Source organism: Natator depressus, chromosome 2 (genome assembly GCF_965152275.1).
Source record: "Natator depressus isolate rNatDep1 chromosome 2, rNatDep2.hap1, whole genome shotgun sequence".
Lineage (NCBI taxonomy): Eukaryota > Metazoa > Chordata > Testudines > Cheloniidae > Natator > Natator depressus.
In genome coordinates this window covers 170,594,523-170,617,272 of record NC_134235.1, presented here as the reverse complement: position 1 = coordinate 170,617,272, position 22,750 = coordinate 170,594,523, and the positions used below count along the sequence as shown (strand labels likewise).

Here is a 22,750-nt window from a genome sequence, read left to right as displayed (position 1 = left end):
GCTGAACAAGTGCCAATATTTGTCTAATAACTGACTGATTTACTGTTGAACCAAAGGGATTCAAGTTTAAAAGTTAAAGGTTAAAATTTCCATAGTACTCATGGCCAAACTCTGCGCCGATTTACACCTCCTGCTATCCCATTGACTGCAGTGGGGTTCCAGGGTGTATGTCAGAGTGTGTCTGTTAGTACTTAGTCAATTTCTCACTGAAGTAGATCAGAAAATAAACATTGTGCCAATCTGTAGTGCCAAAAATGCTCAAGAATTTAAAAAAAAAAAAACAAACAAAAAAAACAAAAACAAAAAACCCCACATCTCTTTTCTCCCCTCTTAAAATTTTCTGAGCTGAATTTAGATCTTACAAAGGATTAACAGTACTGGCTTGGGTCAGATTTAAGCATGGATACATGTCATGTAAGCTTTCAAATCTACATGCTACATACTCCATGCTGATCTGAAGTATCGCTATTTATCCATTTCTGGTCTTCATTTTTGCAAAGATTTCCTAATACTGTCAAACCATGTGTAGAGTTCATGATATTCACAAATAGGAATTAGGGCCTCAACCCAGCAATGCATTTAAGCACCTTGGGAGTACCCACATGCTTAAAGTTAAGCATACGCTTAAGAGCTTTGCTGAATCAGGGTCTCACGCTGTAAATCTCACGCTGTAAATCTCACGCTGGAAAGAAAATCTGTATGCATTACATTGGTGTGTCATTTTCACTGAAGAAGCACATATTTAAGACCCAACCCAAAGCCCACTGATATCAATGGGAGCCAATCCATTGACTTCAGTGTGCTTTGTATCAGTCTCTTAGGTCCAAATCTTGGTCCTAGTAAATTCGATTACAAAATATAATTGGTTTCCACGTGAACAGGATTTGAAGTCAATGCGTTTACATAAAAGTGTTTGCAGAAATGGAGCTCTATAATGCAATAAGTAGGTTGATGGTACTGCTGTCTTTAATGGAGTGACTACTGTTTTGTTAAATATATACTTACAATCAGTCAGATTATTTTGATAATCCAACAGCATTGCAGGTGTTTTGTTCAAATCAACAATGTCGTCCCACAGAACTGTTTGCATGTTGCACAGTTGTGGATTGTTGCTGATTTTAACTCCTCCATTAAGAATTTCTGCAAAAGAAAAACAGGACAAAAATGAAGCAATTGCATGATTGCTCTCTTCCTTCCTCCTTGAAAAGGAGATAAACACAATCAGATGTCATGTTAATGGAAAAGGACAATCTACAATATATTAATACACTTGAAAGAAAGTATAACTATCTGTCGAATAAGGGTCCAGTGCTGCAGCCTTTCCATATACAACCCTCTGCCCCTTCCCCCCGCAACCCAGTGAAGCCAATAGAAATTATGGATGTGCACAAAATGCAAAACTGGGTGTCAAAACTGAGTGGCTGAAATTTTCAAGAGTGAGTTGTGATTCTGGGTGTCTCCATTTCTGGATGCTCAGATTGAAGCACTTTGAGGTTCTCAACACTTTCTGAAAATCATGCCCCCTCTAAGGCATCTCAAATTGGCACCAAAAACCTCTCTCAGTTTTGGGCCAACACTCATTACTCTGCAATTCTATAGCGCCTAAGTTGATTAACCCCTGGATGTCCTGGGCCGATGCATTGTAAAACAAGGAACTTTCCATCACTACCAGTAAACTGGGTAGTTATAAAGTGGGCAGGTATTTGGATAAACTACATTTAACTTCATTCAGAGTATCTCCTTCGGAACAGGACTCTACAGGTCAATGCTTCTTAAATGAAGCTTTTCATAAAGATCTGGGAGTTTGCTTCAAATAAAGTAACAGTCCAGAATCACATTGTCTGCCCCACCACTTACCTGATAACCGTTTCATTGGCAGCTCCCTGAGTCCACTGGTTTTATTTATATTTGTCTGATAATTGGATAAAATTGCTAGTGCGTAAAAGTTGTCATAAAGCACGTTTCCTCGGATGATCTGGAGATTGTTCAGTGGAATGCTATCCACATTGTTGAGTGCTATTAACACGTAGCCTGCAACTTCCTGTATGGTCTGAGGAAAATTAGAAGGAACAAAAACATTTAGTGTCATTGTGTCAAGCTGTTTGCTGAGAGGAAAACAAGATTCATTTGAAAAAATCACCACCTCAGAACTCAGATCAGTGACCCACCCATGAATCTCTGGTAACCCACAGCTCTATTTTTTTACACACAGGTGAGTTATATTTGATATAATTAATCCCATAATCTCTCTGCATTCAAAAATATTGTAACCTGATAATCAAGCACGAAATAAACTGAGTATTGAAAACACTATTTCAAAAGCACAAATCTGAGGAAGCATGATCTATTACAGGGTTTCTCAAACTTCATTGCACTGCGACCCCCTTCTAACAACAGAAGTTACTACACGACCCCAGGAGAAGGGACTGAAGCCTTAACCCATCTGAGCCCTGATGCTCCAGGCTGAGGGGCCAAAGCCCGAGCCCCATCATCCTCGGCAGGGGGCCCCAAAGCAAAGTCCAAGGGCTTCATCCCCAGGTAGGGGGCCTGTAACCTGAGCCCTGCAGCCCAGGGCTGAAGCTGAAGCCTGAGCCCCGACCAGTGGGGCTCAGGCTTTGGCCCCAAGCAGTGGGGCTAAGGCTTCGGCCCCAGCCAGTCTAACGCCAGCCCTGGAAACCCCATTAAAATGGGGTCCCGACCCACTTTGGGGTCCCGACCCACAGTTTGAGAACTGCTGATCTAGTGCGTAAGGTATCAAACTGGCAGTCAGGAGAGCTGAGTTCTACTCCCAGCTGTTCCACAACCTTCTTGTGCTATCTGGTTGTGCCATGCCAGAAAGCACTTTTTTCAATACATGCAGTAAAATATTTATGTCCCTTTCTTTTCAAATTCCCTCCCAACAATAGTTCATTCACTTGTGCGTGGACATGAGCATGAGACAAATGTAGAAATGGAAAGTAGTTCATGAATTACTGTCTAGGATTATCCTTGATTAAGGATTATCCTAGGTCACTCAAAATTATTGTCTGGACAGAACGCAGCTGGTTTACTTGGTGCAGGAACATATTACACAAGTAATGATGGATGCTGATGTTACACGTCTTGATTTCTAGTTATTAGGGAGATTACATCTTTTGCCAGGTATCATCAAGGCAGTAGAATGATCAAGCTAATGATAGGTCATTTTCAGTGAAAAGCCATCAACACTGCAGTTTGCTTCACTGGTCTCACAACTCCTCAAATCTGGTTATCTTTAGGGCACAGTGCAGAGCTTTTCCATTTCCCCTGGGAGCATGGGTGGGGGGGAGGAGGGGGAAGAGAAGGGGAACAGGAGTGCAATACTTCTCATTTAAAATAATTACTTTTGAGCAGGGGTGATGAGCATGAGAAAAACTGCTTGTTAGGTGCTGTGAAATCATTGATACAAGTACAGCGTATCCTAGGTAGACAGGTATTTTAGAATTCCATTCTGTGATGTCTCTAACTGACAATCAGCAACTATGTGTTTGAACAGGGTTTACATTTGCCACCACATTTTATATATATTTGACCCTTCCCCTTCAAAAAACAAACAATTCAATTCCTTAAACAGGAAACTCAGACTAGAAAAATATCTTGATTAGGAGTTAAACTCTCTTGAGGTTGTGTGGATCTCACCAATGTACATTGTGTGCTGGATCAGAGCAATGTGATTAGTTACACTAACCTTCAGGAACGAAAGATCATGATTGCGTGTCACATATGTGATCTCCAGATTGCCAAGCACCACCTCACAATTGTTATACATCCTTTGCAGGCTAGTGAAATGGTCTTCCACGTTCCCCAGCTGGGTCAGCTTGTTACTTGTTCCTTGGCAAACTGTGGGGAGAAAGAAAGCAGCATGAAGCAAGGATGAGCACGTACAGAATGGGCAGCTACTGTCCAGCCACCTTTACAAGCATTAAATCAATATAAATGAAGTGTAAGCACAGATTGTCATGAAAAGCGATACCACTTCTATATTGTCTTTCCCGCTATCTAATAACTGTAATTAGTTAGGAATGTGCAACATTCCTCAGGATTAGAGATAGGTCAGAACGAATATCCCTCCATCATCTACTTTTTGTCATGGAGAGAGCCCAGTGGGTGGCTTCTGATTTTGGGACCCAAAATCTAAGCAGCCCCAGGAGTTTCGTACCTGGAACAAAATTAAAATCCATGGTGAATGGCCATGGATTTAATGTCACACTATTAAAACGGAACCTTGCTCCGAAGGTGACTAAAAAGGATGGTGTAGATTTTTATGGCATATTAATTGTCTCAAAATGATGACCATATTGGAATTTGCTCCAATTGCTGGGGGTGGGGAGTGTCTTTTCCTCTAAACTCCCAATGTTACAGACTTATCAGACTGTGTCCTTCTCATGCATCATCTTCAGAAAAAAAATACTGCAGTTCAAATTAGGCCCTTGTTTATACCTGTGCAACCTCACAAGGCAATCTAATAATGCTTCACAAATGTAATTCGGGCCATAATTTGGCCTAGGCAATGTATTACTGCTGATGAAGAGGCAATATACTGGAGATGATGCAAGATAAAGACCCAGCATTACTTTCAGATCCCAGCTTTATGACTGGAAGTTTAAAAACTAAATTTTTTTTCTCTTGTGAATTAAACACATTTGTATTAAATTTACTGAGCCATGGAACCCCCAAATGCTATGCCTGTGGTCACTCTTCACATTAGAACACATGAAGTCAGGAATTTAGAGCCATCAAGCTCTTCCATTCCACTGAACAGAAGGGAGTGCTGACTATTAGCTGTTTAGGCTTACTACTGCCAGCCTCACATTGTGCTCAGCTGAGGCTGACAGAAACCCCATAATGCCTAGTGCATTAGATTGGGAGCCCTAGGCATTTCCAAACAACTGTGCCCTGTAAGACCATTAAAGGAAATATAGGGCATCTGTAGTAGAAGCTGCAGGCTTTGGACTCCATGCCACACCATGGGGGTCAAAGAGGGTCCTGTCCCTCAGAAGAGCCTTTATGGATTGGGGAAAAGGCATATTCTGAATGACCTGAAGCTCCTTTCTGGGCTGCTTAGGCAAAGCAAGTGACCACCTGACACATGCTCAAAAAGCCAGAGGTGAGAGACGCGAGGATACACAGTGAGGGCAGTGGAACATACTGAGTTTATTGAACCCAATCCTCCATGCAAGCCGACAGGGGTTGTTTTGCTGCCTGCCCCTGCCAATCAAAGCTGCAGGATTCAGCTTGAGAACCCCAAACAAACTGAGTCCTGCAGGGTTCACACAGCTCTAGCCATGATAAACATTTGGATGCCTGATTGAGGTGAGCGCTGTACTGACATACTTTTGCCTTGGAGCACAAATGTACTTAATGATGCTTAAGTCTGCATTTTCAGTGGGGAGGCAAGTGACTCCACACAGAGCACTGCTGAGATTATGTAAGTTTAGGATGGGGCGACAGAAAAATTAGTACTTGCTTGGCATTCTATTATCCCCTCTTTAGCAAACTAGCGGAACTGTCAAAAATTTGCCCCAGTGCATTTAACCATAACAAAAGAATGGCACTTCAAGTACTTGTGTGAAATGCTTGTTATAACACAGCTCATCTAACTGTTCAATTCAGTATTACATAACAGAAACCTCTCTGATCACCCCCTTCCTCCACCCCCCCATTCATCCCATCATTCCCCAGGTTATTTTTCCATAGCTAAAATTAACACATCTCTCCGTGTCACACCAACAAAAGTGAGAGAAGTGGAACGGTGCATGAAACAATACACATTCAAACACTGAACACTTCGGTGGCAGCCACCTTACAAATGCAGATCCAGGGCCAATTCTGAGCTCACCAATACTGGTGCAAAGCAGGAGCGACTTCATGTACTTCAGCAGGAGCAGAACTGCGCCCTTGTTTTGCAGCCACCATGACTGCAATCAAAAGCGGACGCCAAATCTTTCAGTGCTACACTGGAAGGATGAGCTTTTTTGTGCTTAGGGAAGACACAACACAAGCTAAGGAAACAACCAGGATGTTAGAGCCAGGGATGCAGAAATTACACCTGTAAAAGATTCACTACACAATGGATGTTTTTGTAGTAGAAAGAATAGCCTAATAAAGCAGAGCTAACAATGAACATTTTTATTTCTCAGTACAGTGATCACCATTAAGGAGTTATCCTTTTCCCACAGTCACCACAAAATGATATCAGATACCACACTACTTTGCCTATACTTAAAATAGGTGGTTGGCTCATGTATCACAGTGATAAGTATAAGATAATATGGTGGTATGTGATATTGTTGTGTGGCAACTGTTAGCAAAGGGGATCTTTTTAATATGGTCCACTGTAATTACATAATGTAAGCCTTGTGTCACTGAACTGCGTTATATGTTTAAGGTTACTTACTGTCTTTGAGCCACACACACAATTCTCTGATGTCTACACAGCGTGTGAGAGGATCAAGAGTACTATGCAGCCCTTTCATATTTGCTTCAGAACTAGATTGTTTCATTGATTGAAACATCCCTTAATCAGACAAGATATTTAAACTCTGATTTCAAACTTCAGCAGCCCCAACTTTTACATATTTAAGAAGTTGCCTTGAGTCCTTTTGACTCAAGCCTGAGAACTGTGAATCATCACAGGAGTCATATTAGAAAGGCAGAAAGATGGAAACACTACTTATTACTGAAATACATTGCAGAATATGTCATTAATAGGAATTCTGCATATGTCAGGGAGAGGAGTGCCGGAGTTGAGATTTGCTATGGAGATGTACAAGCAGAATTTTGTCCTTTTGTTTTCCTCGGCCAACTGAAATGTTATCTCTTCAAACTTCATAATAAAGACCCTGATTCTCAGCTGGCATAAGTGGGTGTAGGTGGAAGATCTGACCCTAAAATGGTGTGCATTTAAAATGATCTCTTTGTACCCAATCCAATACAAATGATCAGTAGCAAACAAAACTTAGGTTAGTCTTGGAGCCAAAGTAGCCTATCAACCTACACTGATCTTCAGAACTGGACACACAATAAGCAGGACTCTCTCCCAGAGGAGCACTCATTCATGGCACCCTGCCTCTGTGCACTGACCAACAAAGTATTAAAGAATTTTAAATCAGCCACTGAAATCACAAGTATTACTGAGTTAGTAGATCACCTTTCAGAGATTTACATTAACAATCAGTGAATAAGTAAATGTATGTCTTTTTCTAGCTTAAAGGTAGTTTGGAGCGATATTAGAACTGACAAAATTGGCTCCAAATCCCATTGTACAATTTTACCAAGATACCTGCTGCGTGTCTGCCAACGCATTATTGTCAGGGCTTGACAAATCCTACCTGTGGCAAATAAGGAGACCTAACCCATCAATTTCTGCAGAATCAACTCTTTAATTTAAAAAAGTACATTTCTAGTTCTTATGGTTGCAACGAAAGCCTTCCAAGAGGGAAGGAATGGAGTGCGGTTTTCCTGAATCTGCAGCAAAACAGCTCTGTGCATCTGCTGCTGCTGAGTGGGGTGCAGAATTTAACAAAAACCTGGTGGGTTTCATTGGTGCTGTATAGGCCCCTATGGAGAGGAGTAATGCTGACAAGAACCTTCTGATTTCCCTCTTTTGATGCCTCTTGTGAAAGCTACAGGGAACCTCAGATGCTGGAGCTGGTCAATGGGAAGACCCAAAACACAGAGGCTGGAGAGTGGCAGATATCCCTCTAATAGTCTCAGGGGATGGAAAAAGAGGGCGAGAGTGCTCCTTTTTCCCTTCCAGCAGCAGTCCCTGGGCTGTATGGACGTGTATGAGCACAGGTGTGATGCAAACGATGAAGCTTCAAAACAGGGTCCAGAGACAGCATTCCGATAGGCATCCCAGCACCCACTTCCTTCCCAGCATTTTGGAGGTAGGGAGGGGTTTGACAACTTTCAACACAGATGGTCATAAGCCATGGATCAAAACAAGAACACAGTCAGCCTCGGAGGAGCACAGAACGACACAATACTGCAATAAAGATTTTCCCCCAAGCAAGGGTATGTGACTAGTCACCTGCTGTTCAGCAGCACATATACTAAAAATTGGAATGATACAGAGAAGATTAGAATGGCCCTGCGCAAGGATGACATGCAAATTTGTAAGGTAGGGAACTGTTTGACACTCTTTGGGAGGCCTCAGCCACCAGTGTTCCTAGTGATAGTAAGAAGTTTAGGGCCATCTTATAGCAACTGTTCCTTGACTTCCGTTTGCACAGAAGATACAGGGCAAGATCCTCAGTTGATGTAAATAGATCTAGTTCTACTGAGTCGTTGAACCTCTTTATGCCAATTTACACCAGCTGAGGATCTGGCTCATCATTTTTGTGCTGGATAAATTAGGTAAGAATAATTAAAAACATAACAACCCTCCCCGCCAAACCCACTAAATTACTAATTTATAAAGAAGCACTTGAAAAATTTCCCAAATACAATGCTTTGAAAGAGAAGGAAATGGCGTGGTAACTTTTTATGAATAGTGCCATTGATCTCCAATACTTTGCTTACAAAAGCTATACTCTGAGAAGACAAACCCTATCATTTTCTGAATGTGATGCTGTCATTTTAACTCTGTTCTAAAACATTAGTTTTGGCCAGAGAAGGGGTGGGGGGGTGGGAAAGAGTTTTTATTATAATAAATTTGTGAAGACTAAAATACATCTTGATACTCTACATCTGTTGGATTATAATGGAGTATAATTTTGTCTAGTCCACAAAAACCTGGATTGGCAAAGGACATATACACAGACAATGCAGGATTCATGTCTCTAAACAGAGATTTCAGCAGAATGCATGTGTGTGTGTGAGAGAGAAATAACCTCTTGAAAGCTGGATGTATTCACTCTCTCTTGCACTCAGAGGGACAAATTTTGATGCCAGATACACCCTTTTAAAGAATTAAGGGAACAACACTGATGCTAACATATTTCAAACATCAGTGACAGTACTGATTTCTCTTGGGATACCTTATGGACTGTGCTAGATACACTTCCATACACAGCCCGCATGTGTAAACTTTCACTTATCCTAAATAGTTGCAGCATTCTGTACTTATAAAGGGCTGCAAAGAAAAAAAAAAAAGCCAAAACAACAACAACAACAACAGATATTTCCACATCAAACCCCTGAGTCAGAGTGTTCCTCCAAACATTAAGAAAGCTGAGATCCAGATCTGAACTTTGAGGCATGGGTTAATCTTTAAAAGAAAGAGACTTTGCTTTTTTCTGAATGTGAACACAACACAAATATGGCCAGCCTGAATATTTTAGATACACCCGTGTGCAGCTGTGATCTGCTGGACTGAGAACAGGGTTGCAAGCCAGGAGGTCTGGGTTCTGTTCCTAACACTGCCACAGACTAGCTGCGTGACTCTGGGCTAGTCACTTAACTTGGCTGAGCCCAGTCACCCCATCTGTAAAACAACGATGAGGCTATCAGTCTTTGTAAGGTGTCTTGAGACCTCCTCAAGGATGAACAATGCCACATAAAATTGAAGTATGATATTCTTTTATGATTTTTTTTTCTCAGAACACTCTGTACTTTATAAGTGCCAAGATTTTGTGGGTATCTTATTAGGCAATTACAAAATTATACTCTAAAGTATATAAAAAATATGAATTGTCAATAAAATTTAGTAAGTGGAGACCAATGTAAACACTGAACAACCCCAGCTCTCGTATGCAGCAGCATAGACATGTACAGATAGGGTTGAAATGATCAGGTAAACAGCTTTTCAAAATGCCAGGTGCAGAATAATGTTTAACCCTTGTGCAGGAGACCCAAACACAGTGAGCCAAATTAGCAATGCATAGGCTGAAATTAACACTGCCCCAAGTAAGCAACGATGAAACAGTCACAAGACACCATACAAAGGTGTCTATTTTCTTTCAAATATAAAGCAATTGAATTTTAGTCCTTGTGACAGGTACGGGGCTGACAGTCCTGGAGACTATATTCCTCTGTTTATCCACAGAAATAAATGTGGATTCATTTTCCCACCAAGGTGTTGCAACCTTGACCTTAAGAAAAGAGCTCAGTCTTCATGGCCCTCTTAATCCTCTGTAAGACTGTCAGCAAGGGTGCCAATTACTGACACCTGTGGTGATGCTCAAAGAAGTGGAGTGAGACCAAATAATTTCATGAATACATTTTCTGAAGCCTCCATATACAGAGGGCTTTAGTGATGCAAAATCCAACCACTCAATTAAGAGGCTGTCATCTGTAAATTGCTATTTGACTCAAGAGTAATATCCCCGTGTGCATTAAAACTCAGAGTTAAAAACTGGTCCCTAGTCCTAATACAAACGGAAACATTTTTTAAAATTTCTCAGAAAGCCTCCAATTACCGCAGTACAAATCCTGTTGTGCATGCTTTCCTAAGACCTCAAATGACCCTTGGGAATGCTATGAAACCAAATTACCATCATTCTCCATCATCTGTTTCAGTCTACACGCTTTCCCCCTCATCTTTGACACATGCCAAAATAAATAATCTAACAAGATGATTTCAGAGACGCTTGGGTCAATTTCCTCACTTCATGTGTTACTTATAATACTGCATTACTAGTCCTCTTTAATTCATTTATTTTCTCTACAGCGTTTTCAGCCTTTATTGAAAGTAACTCCAAACTTGGAGGACAACAGAAGCACATTTCTGTATTCTGCCATCTACACCTGCCAATCTATTTACACATTTTCCTCTTTCTTCTCCACCTTGCAGAATTTTGCTTCTCACAGACTTTAGGATTCCCTGGAAGAATAGTATCTTCCAAGGCTACTGTTCCAGACACAGCTGCCTGTGAAGGACAGTAGAGATAATAGTACTTTATGTCTTAATATCTGTGTTGTTTGCAACTGATTCTACTTCTTTAAGAGGGGTGTGGGGGGAAAAAAATTCAATGAAAATAAATAGTTTTTCATTAAATGCTGCTCAATGTGTGTGCACACTCTCAGACATGTATATAATACTGTGACAGTATTTATGTGTGTGTGTCTCTATCACCACATGATCACACACAAGCACAAAAACACACTTTCTGCTTTCTCAACTCCTCACTAGGGTTGCCAACTTTCTCATCGCACAAACCCGAACACCCTAGCCCCACCCCTTCTCTGAGGCCCCGCCCCTTCCCTGAAGCCCCTCCCCCTGCTCACTGCATTCCCTTTCCCTTGGTGGCTCACTCTCCCCCACCCTCACTCACTTTCACTGAGCTGAGGCAGAGGTGCAGGAAGGGGTGAAGGCTCTGAGGATGCGGTCACTAGGGTGGGATCAGAAATGAGGGGTTCAGGGTGCAGGAGGGGGCTCCGGGCTGGGGCAGGGAGATAGGGTGCAGGAGGGGGTAAAGACTCTGGGGTGGGGCTGGGGATGAGGGTTTTGGGGGGAAGGATGGGGCTCCAGGCTGGGGGCCAAGGGATTCGGAGTGCAGGAGGGGGCTGCAATTCAGGAGGGCGTAGGGGCTTTGGGCTGGGGTGCAGGCTTTGGGCTGGGGGTGAAGGAGGCAGCTCAGGTCTGGGGCAGGGGTTGGGGCATGGGTTTATCTCGGGCGGCTCCCAGTCAGTGGCGCAGTGGAGCTAAGGCAGGCTCCCTACCTGTCCTGGCTCTGTACTACATCCCGGAAGTGGCCATCAGGTCTGGCTCCTAGGCGGGAGCAGAAGGCTCCATGCGCTGCTCTCTCCTGCAGGCACCGCCCCCCCCCCAGCTCCCACTGGCCGCAGTTCCTAGCCAATGGGAGTGCGGAGCCAGTGCTCCGGGCAGGGGCAACATGAAGAGCCCTATGGCACCCTGCCCAGGAGCCAGACCTGCTGGCTGCTTCCATAGCACAGCATGGTGCCAGGACAGGTAGGGACTAGTGTGCCTTAGCCCTGCAGCACTGCTGACCAGACTTTTAACAGCTCGCTTGGCGGTGCCGACCAGAGCTGCCAGCCAGGGTCCCCTTTCCACCAGGCGTTCCAGTCGAAAACTGGACGCCTGGTAACCCTACTCCTCAAAAATGCACAGGAGTAAAGGCGAGTCTGGAAATGGCAAGAAAATCATTTTTTCAAGGATCTGTTAGTATACAACTTGTAAATATTGAATGTAGGGCCCACATCGCATGTAGCTAGCCATGCAAATCACAATTTGTGGTCACAAATATCTGTGGCTCCAAAACTGTGGGTGTTAAATGGGAAGCCAAACTGAGAGACCCCTTTCAAAATCAGGTCCATAATTAAAAATATATATACTGGATGTGTTCTTTTGTTTAAGTCTGAACACATATTGGTCCAAAGCCTGGTCCTTATTGGGAATTAAATATTTTGCATACTTTAAATACCATATGTGTAAAACTCCAAACTGGATGTAAGAACCTGGCCCCATTAAAAACAATGACGACATTCCCACTGGTTTTCATGGGACTACGATTTCACCCCGAGGACCTGACCCAAAGCCCACTGGGTCAATGGCATAACTTCAATAGGCTTTTGATCAGGCCCATAAATCAAGTTACAGCAGTGTCTTTAAAACTGTATGGAAAGAATAATCTTTACCCTTGTATAACTCAAACAGCTGAACAGATTAAATTATAACTGCAAAAAATATCTTTAGTCCAAGACCAAACCTGGAGAATCTCAATAGCAAAAGAGAATTTCTTAAAGTTATGAGCAACTGAAAACAGGGAGTCAAATGGAAACACACTCTCTTGCTTCATCTGAGCAAGTGGACAAAACAAAAACATTTTTGAAGTTCTGTTTCTGATTAAAGCTATACAAGGCCACACAGATGCTTTCAGCCTGCAACCTGACCTCTGCGCACAGTGCTTTACTTTTATGATGCAGAAGTTCCCGTAACAGAAATGAGTGTTTTCATTGTTTGCTCTTGGCTGTAAAGAAGTTATGTGAAAGCAGCCACTTCAGCAGGCATTGTGGGGCCTGAGGAGGTTCCCAAGGAAGTAGCCCAGTTGGAGACAGGTATATGTGACAGCTTTCCAAGTTTTTTTTTTTTTTTTTTTTTTTAAGGCACTGTACTGAAGCTAGGATACAAGCTGTTTATTTTAACAGATCAATGGAGATGTAGTAAAGCAAGATATCCAGGGAGGAGGATACATCCCCAAAAGCAGTAAATGGGTTTAAAAGGAGGGTCCCCTAAATTGTTTTTTTACCTTCATGGCAAAGGCCCTCAACTGTTGTTTAGGAGTTTGTAAGAGAAGGTTATATATCACATTACCTGGATAAAGAATAGCAAAGGCCAATGAATAGTGTCCAGTCATGCTGTTTATCTGGTTAGTAAGCGATAATGTCACAATGTATTTCCATATACTGCATGCTTGTGAAATGCCATTTCAGACAGAAGGTCCACAAGACCATCCCTTCACCCTATTCATTGCGTGGACTGGATAGAAGCATTGAAATATGAGATGAAAAAGATCTTAGGTGATTTGATCTATTTACTGTTATTTGATCAAGCCTCAATTTAAAAATGTCCCACATAACGAGACTTCATCCATTTTCCATTTAACAAAAAAACTTAGTCTAAAAGCAACAGCAACAACAAAAACCCTCCTTTAACATCTGTGGGGTTGTTTTTTCTTATGTAAAAAAAAGGACCGTTTTCACTGAAACATACATCATTCATCCAGTCGGATAAAGGGAAGGCATGTGCTTTCTGGAGCCTTTTAAAGAAGCAAAACTTCAGTTTTTGTAAGTGGAGGATCTGTTGTCCTTGGGTTACCTAGGGAGGTGGTAGAATCTCCTTCCTTAGGAGTTTTTAAGGTCAGGCTTGACAAAGGCCTGGCTAGGATGATTTTGTTGGGGATGGTCCTGCTTTGACAGGGGGTTGGACTAGATGACCTCCTGAGGTCCCTTCTAACCTTGATACTCTATGATTCTATGTCACAGTGTTTACTTGTGCTGTAGTAACATTTGCACTGCTACACTGCTTGGACAGGCCAGTTCATTGACCAATTCCAAGGTCTAGGCTGGGTTATTTAGGCATGCACTAAGTAGGGCAGGAGTCTGAAACCACACTGCCTCAGGAAGAGTTTGGAGAGGAAATCTGGGATTGCTGGTGTGCACACATGAAAAGCCATCTCATATTAGCGTGTACCCTCCTGGACTGCCCTGTGTGCACCAGTGCAGAAGGAAGGATGGAGTCCTGGCCATGCCTCTGCTCCATACCTTGCAGCTCTACTCACCCCAGCCACCTTGATGACATGTGTGCCCCACACTAGTGCTTGGATGTAGCTGTTCCGGTGCTCCTGCAAAAACAGGGACTGCAACTGACTACAGCCCACCTGGGCACTCAAAGGCTGAGTGAAGATTCCTTGCATCCTCGTGTCCCAGCCCTGTGCACCTGCATGTGAGCCATGGACAATAAGTCTCTAATATGGGCTTGTAAAGATTCGGACTCACCCAGCGGCATCAGGAATTAGATCATCCAGACACCGGAGCGCCCTCTGCAGGCCGGTGATCTGCCTTACTGCCGGCCCCCATGTCCCTCTCAGGACCCGGTACCCCTTTCTCTGGGGTGCTGCCCCCTGGCAGTACCCCCTCAGTCTCAGGTTCTGGGTCTCCCCACCCAGGGGAACCCCCACCCTCTAACCCCACCTTGCCTTAGTCTGGGCTACTGCCAGGCCCCACATAGCCCCTTGTATCAGGGGCAGACTGCAGTGTATACGTCACTCATCACTGGCAAGGGGATTTTGGACCTGCTGCCTCCTCCTACCTTTGGGCTGCCCCTCTGCAACCCTGCACCTATTCGGCCTGCAGCCTGAGGCTTTCCAGGCCGGAGCTCCCAGCTCCTCTGGCCCTTCCCCAGCCCTGCTCCAATCTAGATGTCCTGCTTGGCACCTTGCAGACAGCCTCTTATAGGGGCCAGCTGTGCCTGATTGGGCTGGCCACAGTTGCGGCTGCTCCCTTAATCCGGCTGGGCTTTTCCCCACAGCCCCAGCCCTCTCCCTGGGCTGGCTTCAGCCCTGTCAGGGCTGGCGTGGGTAACCACCCCGCTACAGGGCTATTTTTAAAACATCCTGAAAGCTGGTCTTATGTAATATGGGACAGATCCATGTAAAATACAATCCCTCCAGGATTGGCAGTACTTTCTTGTGGATACCGGGAAAGCACAATTTCAAGCTCTTTTCAGTACACTGATCAAAGTAATAGTGTTAATGTTACCAAGAAAGACCCATGGCAGATATGTGGTTCGTCAACATGAATAACGTTCTGCCTGACCAGAAAAAGAGCTACCCATGATGCTACAAAGAAGATGGGCATAGAATTTCAGAGGCTTGCAGTAAAAGTGGACTGGGAACACTGAAGTTTTGTTATATATAATTAACCATGTAAGTAAACCTTTGTTAAGTATCTCGCTTTATTTGTACGCTGGAGGGAAGGGGGAACGTTGTTTCTGTTTTTTCTGACTTAAATTACATACTGTATCTCAGTGTAAGATTTCCAAGGAAAAAATAAATAAAAGGCTGCACAATATCAAAAAACAAAAGAAAAAACACACGCAAACCCTAAACCAAAAAATCTGCTATAATTTGTTCTCAAAAGTTTCAGAAAGGAAAAAAGAAGTAGGAAAAAGCCCCCAAAATACATATAATGATCAGAGAATGGGAGATGTTCTCCTTTGAAAAAAAGTGGTTGCAAATACAAACCCCACCTAAAAAAAATCAGTTTTCATTTAATAGAACTATAAAGACAACAGCATTTTGGCACTGAAAACACAGCCAGAGCAGCACTTCTAACAATTATCTTTGCATGTATTCAAATCCTATAATTTAGAACATCACTGTAAACACACACACACGAAAACAAAAACAAAGCAAAAAAATACCACATCAAAGCCAAAAAACCCCCTCTGAACATCCTAATATGATTTTTGTGTCTGTATCCAAGGGGTGTGGTTTAGAACACTAAAACTACACACATTGATTCAGACTCCCAGACACACTAGCAAAAACAATGACATAGCTCTTAATATCTATCTAGAATGGAATTATGTTGCAAAAGAAACCAGCCCCAAAACCAAATGCACCATGTTGGAGACAAAGAACATGCTTTGGGGAAAACCCTCCAAGCTGCTTTTTTATTTATATTTGTTTTGATGGAAGTAGGTTTTTTTCCCAGATATAGCTAATTTTGTTTCCCTTTGTGGTTTCAAACAAAATCTCTGGGATACAGTTGTGTAGAACCAGGAGGGAGTTAATAGGGTTTATTCTATTTTAAAAAATGTCTCTCTCCGAAATGAAGGACTTGCCAAAGCAAGAAAGAACAGTTCTTGTAGTAATGAAGTAAGCCTTACTCTTCTTGTAGTACTGAAGTCAGCCTCTGCCTCAGTGATTCCCCATTTCTTTTCAAATACCATCTAATAAGATTCTTTCTCTTGCTTATACCTCATGTTTTATGTAGTGCTGCTATTGCTTAACTCTGTGGACTAAGAGCCGGATGTAAAGTTCACTGAAGTCAGTGGCAGCCTGTCCATTGACTTCAGTGCAAATTTGATCAGGGCTTGAATTCTGCTCTTTTACACTTGGGTAAATTTGGAGTAATTCCACTTAAGTCCATAAATTTGGAATTTGGTCATGTTGTGGGATAGCTTTTTATGAACTATACAAATTAGAGTTGTGCTGTTATTTTTAAATACAAGCAGAGTTTCAATAGAATGATAATAATCCACACTCAAGAGTTTTCTACAGTTAACAGATCCCCAAAAGCAATCATATGTGGGGAATCCTGATCCTTTGGGTGGGGTTTCTAGTGGGGTCTCACAGGGATCTTCTCTTGACCCAATGATATTCAATATCTCTATCAGTGATCTGGAAGAAAACATAATCGCTGGTAAAATATGAAGATGACACAAAAATTGATTGAGTGGTAAGTAATGATGGGGGCAGGTCATTATACAGACCAATCACTTGGTGAGGTGAGTTCATTTGTTTAAAAATAGCCAAATGCAAGGTCATACCTCTAGGAACATGGAACAGAGGTCACACTTAGAAGATCCTGGAATGAGGGGATACTGTAAAGGACTTAGAGAGATCATAGTAGATAACCAACTATTGTGTATATTGAAGAGATAAATTAACTAAACATGACAGGTTTCAGAGTAACAGCCGTGTTAGTCTGTATTTGCAAAAAGAAAAGGAGTACTTGTGGCACCTTAGAGACTAACCAATTTATTTGAGCATAAGCTTTCGTGAGCTACAGCTCACTTCATCCGATGAAGTGAGCTGTAGCTCACAAAAGCTTATGCTCAAATAAATTGGTTAGTCTCTAAGGTGCCACAAGTACTCCTTTTCTTTTAACTAAATATGAGCTCCCAGTGCAATCCTATAGCTAAGAGGATGAATAAGATCCTTGGATGTATAAGCAGAGGACTATCAAGTAGGAGTCAGGGAGGTAGTATTACCTCTGTATCCAGCATTAGTGAGACCATTTCAGAAGTACTGTATCCAGTTCTTGTGTCCACACTTTTAAAAGGATGTTGAACAATTGGAAAGGCTTCAGAAAAGTTCTAAAAGAATGACTGAAAGTTTTGAAAACATGCCTTATGGTGAGAAAGTAAAGAAGTACAGTCTATTTCGTTTACCCAAGAGACGCTTAGGATGTAACTCGATCATTGACAAAAATACCTATATGGGGAAGAGATTTCTGATAGTAGACAGCTCTTTAATCTAGCACCAAAAGTCATACTGAAATCCAGTGGTTGGAAGCTGAAAATAGACCAATACAGACTAGAAATAAGGTGCATATTTGTAACAATTAAGATAGCGAACCATTGGAACAACTTACCTAGGGAGGTGACACATTCTTAATCAAGACTGGATGTCTTTCTAAAAGATATACCAAAGTTCAAACAGAAGTTATGGACTTGATGCAGAAATTACTGGGTGAGTTTATATGGACTATGCTATGCAGGAGCGCAGACCAGATTATTATAATAGTCCATTTTGGCCCTAAAAACCCAGGAATTTTTGCAATTTTGGAAATCTATTGCATTTGAGTTTGTGCTCGTGTAACATAAAGGAGAACTTTCATATTTTTAAAATGAATTTTGCAGGCTATTTATCTGTAATATTGACTAGAATATTGACCTTCTCTGAGTCATTATAATCAACACCATGAATTAGGCTCAAGCCCAATGTCAACAATAAAGGAGTAGCTTTCAGAACTGTCATATCCCCATTCCCAAAAGCTACAAAATACATTATGCAAATTCTTTTTTACTGAATTGATGAATACATGCGGGTTTATGGACAAATTGTGATTTTATTTAAAATGAAGGATGGCCACTCATGCATTCCCAGAATACTGGACATTCCAGTACTTCCAGGAATGGCGTGGCCCTCCCCCACCTGCATGACTTTGCCACAGTGTTGCATGTAAGTTCATGCCGGCTGGGGTGGAGCAGTACACTCTTTCAAATGGCTTCTTCTGTCCAATACCGGACAAAACAATATCAAGTTTTATCTATGTTAGAAAAGTAGATCCGTCTGGTTTAGAACCAGATGAATGACCTGCCTATTGAAATGTCACAACTCACTCTCCCCAGGAGTGAAACGCAATACCAGGAAGTTCAAAGAACATAGGGCTGTGCGAGGCCCAAATCCTGATATAGCTCATAGAGCCTCAAGAAGCTGCCTTGTGACCCCGGCAATTTACCATGCCCAGGAGAAGCCATGTTGCTGTGGTAACCACAGCTTGATAAGGCCATGGCAGGATTGTATCTGTTAAGCCTGGACTGCTGGGAGCTTGCAGGGGGCAGGACCTGCACCTCCCCAGCCTTCTCCCACATGGGGCAGCCCCCCCCCCGCCGTGTGTGTGCAAGGTGCCACCACTGATCTCCTGGCCCATCTCGTGCTCCACGCCCCCACCCAATCCCCTGCACCAGCAGCAGTGGTGGCTCTAGGTCCGCCTGCTGCTGCTTTACTCTAAACAAGATGAGCTTTTAATAACAATTAAATTATATATATTAATCGTATGCTTTGAATGTTGTTTGATTTTAGCCAAACTGTTTTACTTAAATTGTCTCAACTAGTATGATTCACCAACTTTTCTTTTATTTAAATGTGATAATGGGGAGTTATTTATTTTGCTATTCTCAGTTTTGTATTTTTCTTGTAATTTTTTTAAAATTAAATTATATATTGGGTGGGAAGGCCAGTGTTGTGTAAAGTCTTTTCTAATGGACTTTCAAGTGATTGAGAGGTCAAGTACAACTGTCATATGTCAACAAGTCTGTATTTATGGGAGAGATGTATGACTGGGGTTTGATGTTTTAAGATCACCACCTTGTTATTTGGGAAAATAACTGGATAGTAACAGATGCAAGCTTATGCCCTGTGAGCTAAAAAAGTTCATCCTTTATACTGTTTGTTCTGGCACACAGTCAGCATCAGTAAGATATTACAGTTTAATACAGGGGTGGGCAAACTTTTTTGGCCTGAGGGCCACATTGGGGTTGCAAAACTATATGGAGGACTGGGTAGGGAAGGCTGTGCCTCCCCAGACAGCCTGGTCCCCACCCCCTATCCACACCCTCCCACTTCCAACCCCCTGACTGCCCCCCTCAGAACTCCTGACCCATCTAACCCCCTTTGCTCCTTGTCCCCTGACTGGCCCTAACCACCCCCCATCCAACCGCCCCTTCTCCCTGTCCCCTGACTGCCCCGCCCCCTATCCACACCCCCGCCCCCTGACAGGCCCCCTGGGATTCCCACACCTATCCAACCCCCCCGTTCCCTGTCCCCTGACTGTTCCGCCCCCTGTCCACACCCCCACCCCCTAACAGGCCCCCCAGGACTCCCACGCCTATCCAGCCTCCCCGTTCCCTGTTCCCTGACCGACCACCCCCCCAGAACCTCTGCCCCACCCAACTGCCCCCTGCTCCCTGTCCCCTGACTGCCCCCTGGGACTCCCACTCCCCGCCCCTTTACCATGCCGGAGCCAGCCATGCCGCCGCGCTGGCCGGCAGGAGCACCGGGCCAGAGTGCTGGCGGCGCAGGCTGCGGGGCAAGGGGGACAGCAGGGGAGGGGCCGGGGACTAGCCTCCCCAGCCGGGAGCTCAAGGGCCAGGCAGGATGGTCCCGCGGGCCGGATGTGGCCCACGGGTCTCAGTTTGCCCACCTCTGGCTTAAAAGAAATAAAATAAAGACATGTACCTAGGAATATATGGGATTATGTTCCAGTAACATCAGCTATGGATTGCTTAGGACAGATTCATAATAGTTTAAAATTTGCTAAATGAAATTTTGAAACATGAGATTGTATCATACATATATTGTAATCTATGGAATTTTATTAATACACTGCAGCTGTATATTTCTGTTTGCTCTTTGCCATGAAGACAAACTGCATGTTTTTCTCTCCTACACTGATTTCTATTATCCAGCACCTACCACTGATCAGATCATTTACATCTGTGAAATTAATATTGAAACAGTGAGCTATTGTGATCTCACATGCTTTTCTAAAAGTTTCGCAAATCTCTGAAAGTGTAAATTCTACTTAAACACTCAAATGCAGACCCAGAAAGGGTGAAAGATACAGTCTGTAATTGATTCCGAGTACCAGTCTATATTAGCACACTCTTACAAATGCAATACATTCTCCTTTTTAATTAAAAAAGAGAGTTAATTTTTAGTGATCGAAGCTACCAGATGGACAACGCTGAAGATTGAAATTTGCCATATATTTGGAAAACACTGCAACAGCACAAGCTCTGACAGTGTCTTGGAATTAGACAGACCACCTCCATGATTGTTCATCTCTATGCCTAACCTACTGTTCACGGAAGTCAACGTAAATACTCCCACTGATTTCAGTGGGTGTTGGATACAGTCCTTCACCTCTCTGCAGACACTGCCAGCAATGGCAAGAATACAATTAGCTCATTTCATGAAGATCACCAAACAGCCATTTTCTAGTTACTAATGTTATTAATTTAAACAGCATATGGATTCAAACCAGAGATCTGGAGATGAAAGGATCCATTTCACTTTGGAGTCCCCCTGGAGCCATATTGTCTCTCAGACAATGGATTAGGACTTTCTGAACTAGGCTGGGCTCAAATGAGCCCTGTGAAAAAAATGTGTAAGTTACACAGTGTTTGCTGCTTGACATAATAAAGATCAGGTTAACCCAACAATATTTTTAATAACCAAAGAGAACAAATAAAAGCTGTTTCTTTTGAAAGATTTTATCTAGCAAATGCACTTTAATGAGAATGAGTGTTGCCATTAACAGTACACAGTTATTAGGGCTTCCAGCAGAAATCTGAATTTATATTTAGATAGTTGCAGATTTTGAAAAGAGAACAAGTAAATACATGCCTGCATGGGTTTGACATGCTCGCAAGAGGTTTTTCAAACCTTCAGTAATGTGCAGCTTTAAAAGAAACAGCTGAAAAGTACAGTAAATGTATATGGAAATACTTCCACTGACTTCAATGGGATTCGAATCAAGCATATATTATACTTAAATTAATAGCGTGAAATTCAATGAATGAGACAAAGTGACCGATTCACCATGTTTCATTATTTGTTTTTGGTAGGACAGCTGAAAAGCCACTCGGTGGTTTCACAGTATCTGGATAGCTTTTGAAAATGACACACCAATTTATCTCCAAAAGGCTGGGGAAAAAATATTAGGTTTGACACTTGGTGCTATCAAGTATGTATGTTAAAACAAGTCTCCTGCTCTTATCAATATTCCTGTTCAGCAATATGGAATCTCAGCTACACTTTGAGTTAGATTTCAGGCCTGTGGAGAAACTTGAACAAGTTTGAACATTTTAAAATTTACTGACGCTTAACATATGATGAGTTATAAAAAGTTCAAAATTTGGAGAAAATTCTCTTCTGCAGCCCACTATCACTGATTCACACTACCAAACTCTGTTGTGTATTCTGCACTTGAATGGTATTTGACTTCAGTAGGCTTTCTCAATATCGTACAAACCATTTAATTAAAGGTAATGCCTTGTTACTCATCGTAAGGAATACACAGCCTGAACTTCAGAAATAAACTGTTACACCAGATAAATATTTGCTCAAATTCACAGAGTTATACTTTCCTAGTGTATATTTATATTGGCAAATGGTATGATGGGTATTAAAAAATATTTTGAATCAGAGGACAGGGCATTGGACTAAGTCTCATCTTAGTTCTCTCTGACCTTGCAGACATAATTTCAGCCCTCTGTGCTTTATTTTTTCCCATCTCTAAACTGGGGACAATTATTGATCTTTATAAGTCACTTAGAGGTCTATGCATGAAAAGGGATACATAAAAGTATAGTAAGTATTATTAATACTGAAGACTCCTTAATGGACTTGTTATTTTATATATTATCTCTGGGAACACTAATAAAAGAGAGAGGTTAAAGTATTTATTTTCTTTTCTAAGAAGAATAAAAAATACACACATCAAAAGCAGAGATAAATCCTGGGCCATGGTTTTTAGACCTGTATACAAAATCAAACTTACTCAAATTTGTGTCTGTTTAGATTTGGTATGATATAGACTCAAGCTGTCAAATTCAGGTTCTGGAACTTGAATCTCCCGATAGTTTGGGGGATTCTATATTTTGGTGTTACAATTTAGATGAATTCTAATCAAAAGAGATAGTTGAGGGAAGGACAGAGGGAGCTAAAGAAGGGAAATCTCCACTTCCTTTACTCAGAGACAAAAGCTAAAATGTCAAAGATGAAAATTCAAAAGATCAACTGCAAATTAGAAA

The 22,750-nt window shown here is 42.2% G+C and overlaps 1 protein-coding gene and 1 non-coding gene across 2 annotated transcripts in view; one reads left to right on the top strand and one right to left on the bottom strand.

The window, feature by feature from the left end:
* EGFR (epidermal growth factor receptor) overlaps nt 1–22,750 on the bottom strand; it is a 219,974-nt gene that overhangs the window by 65,295 nt on the left and 131,929 nt on the right. The window contains exons 2-4 of the mRNA XM_074945280.1: nt 3,707–3,858; nt 1,858–2,050; nt 1,006–1,140 (exon numbers count right to left, since the gene is read on the bottom strand). Coding sequence (XP_074801381.1) covers nt 1,006–1,140; nt 1,858–2,050; nt 3,707–3,858 — 480 coding nt within the window. The remainder of the gene's footprint in view (nt 1–1,005; nt 1,141–1,857; nt 2,051–3,706; nt 3,859–22,750) is intronic.
* On the top strand, nt 8,052–8,155 carry LOC141983569 (U6 spliceosomal RNA). Its single transcript, XR_012638408.1, has one exon. It is a non-coding gene; the product is annotated as a U6 spliceosomal RNA (small nuclear RNA).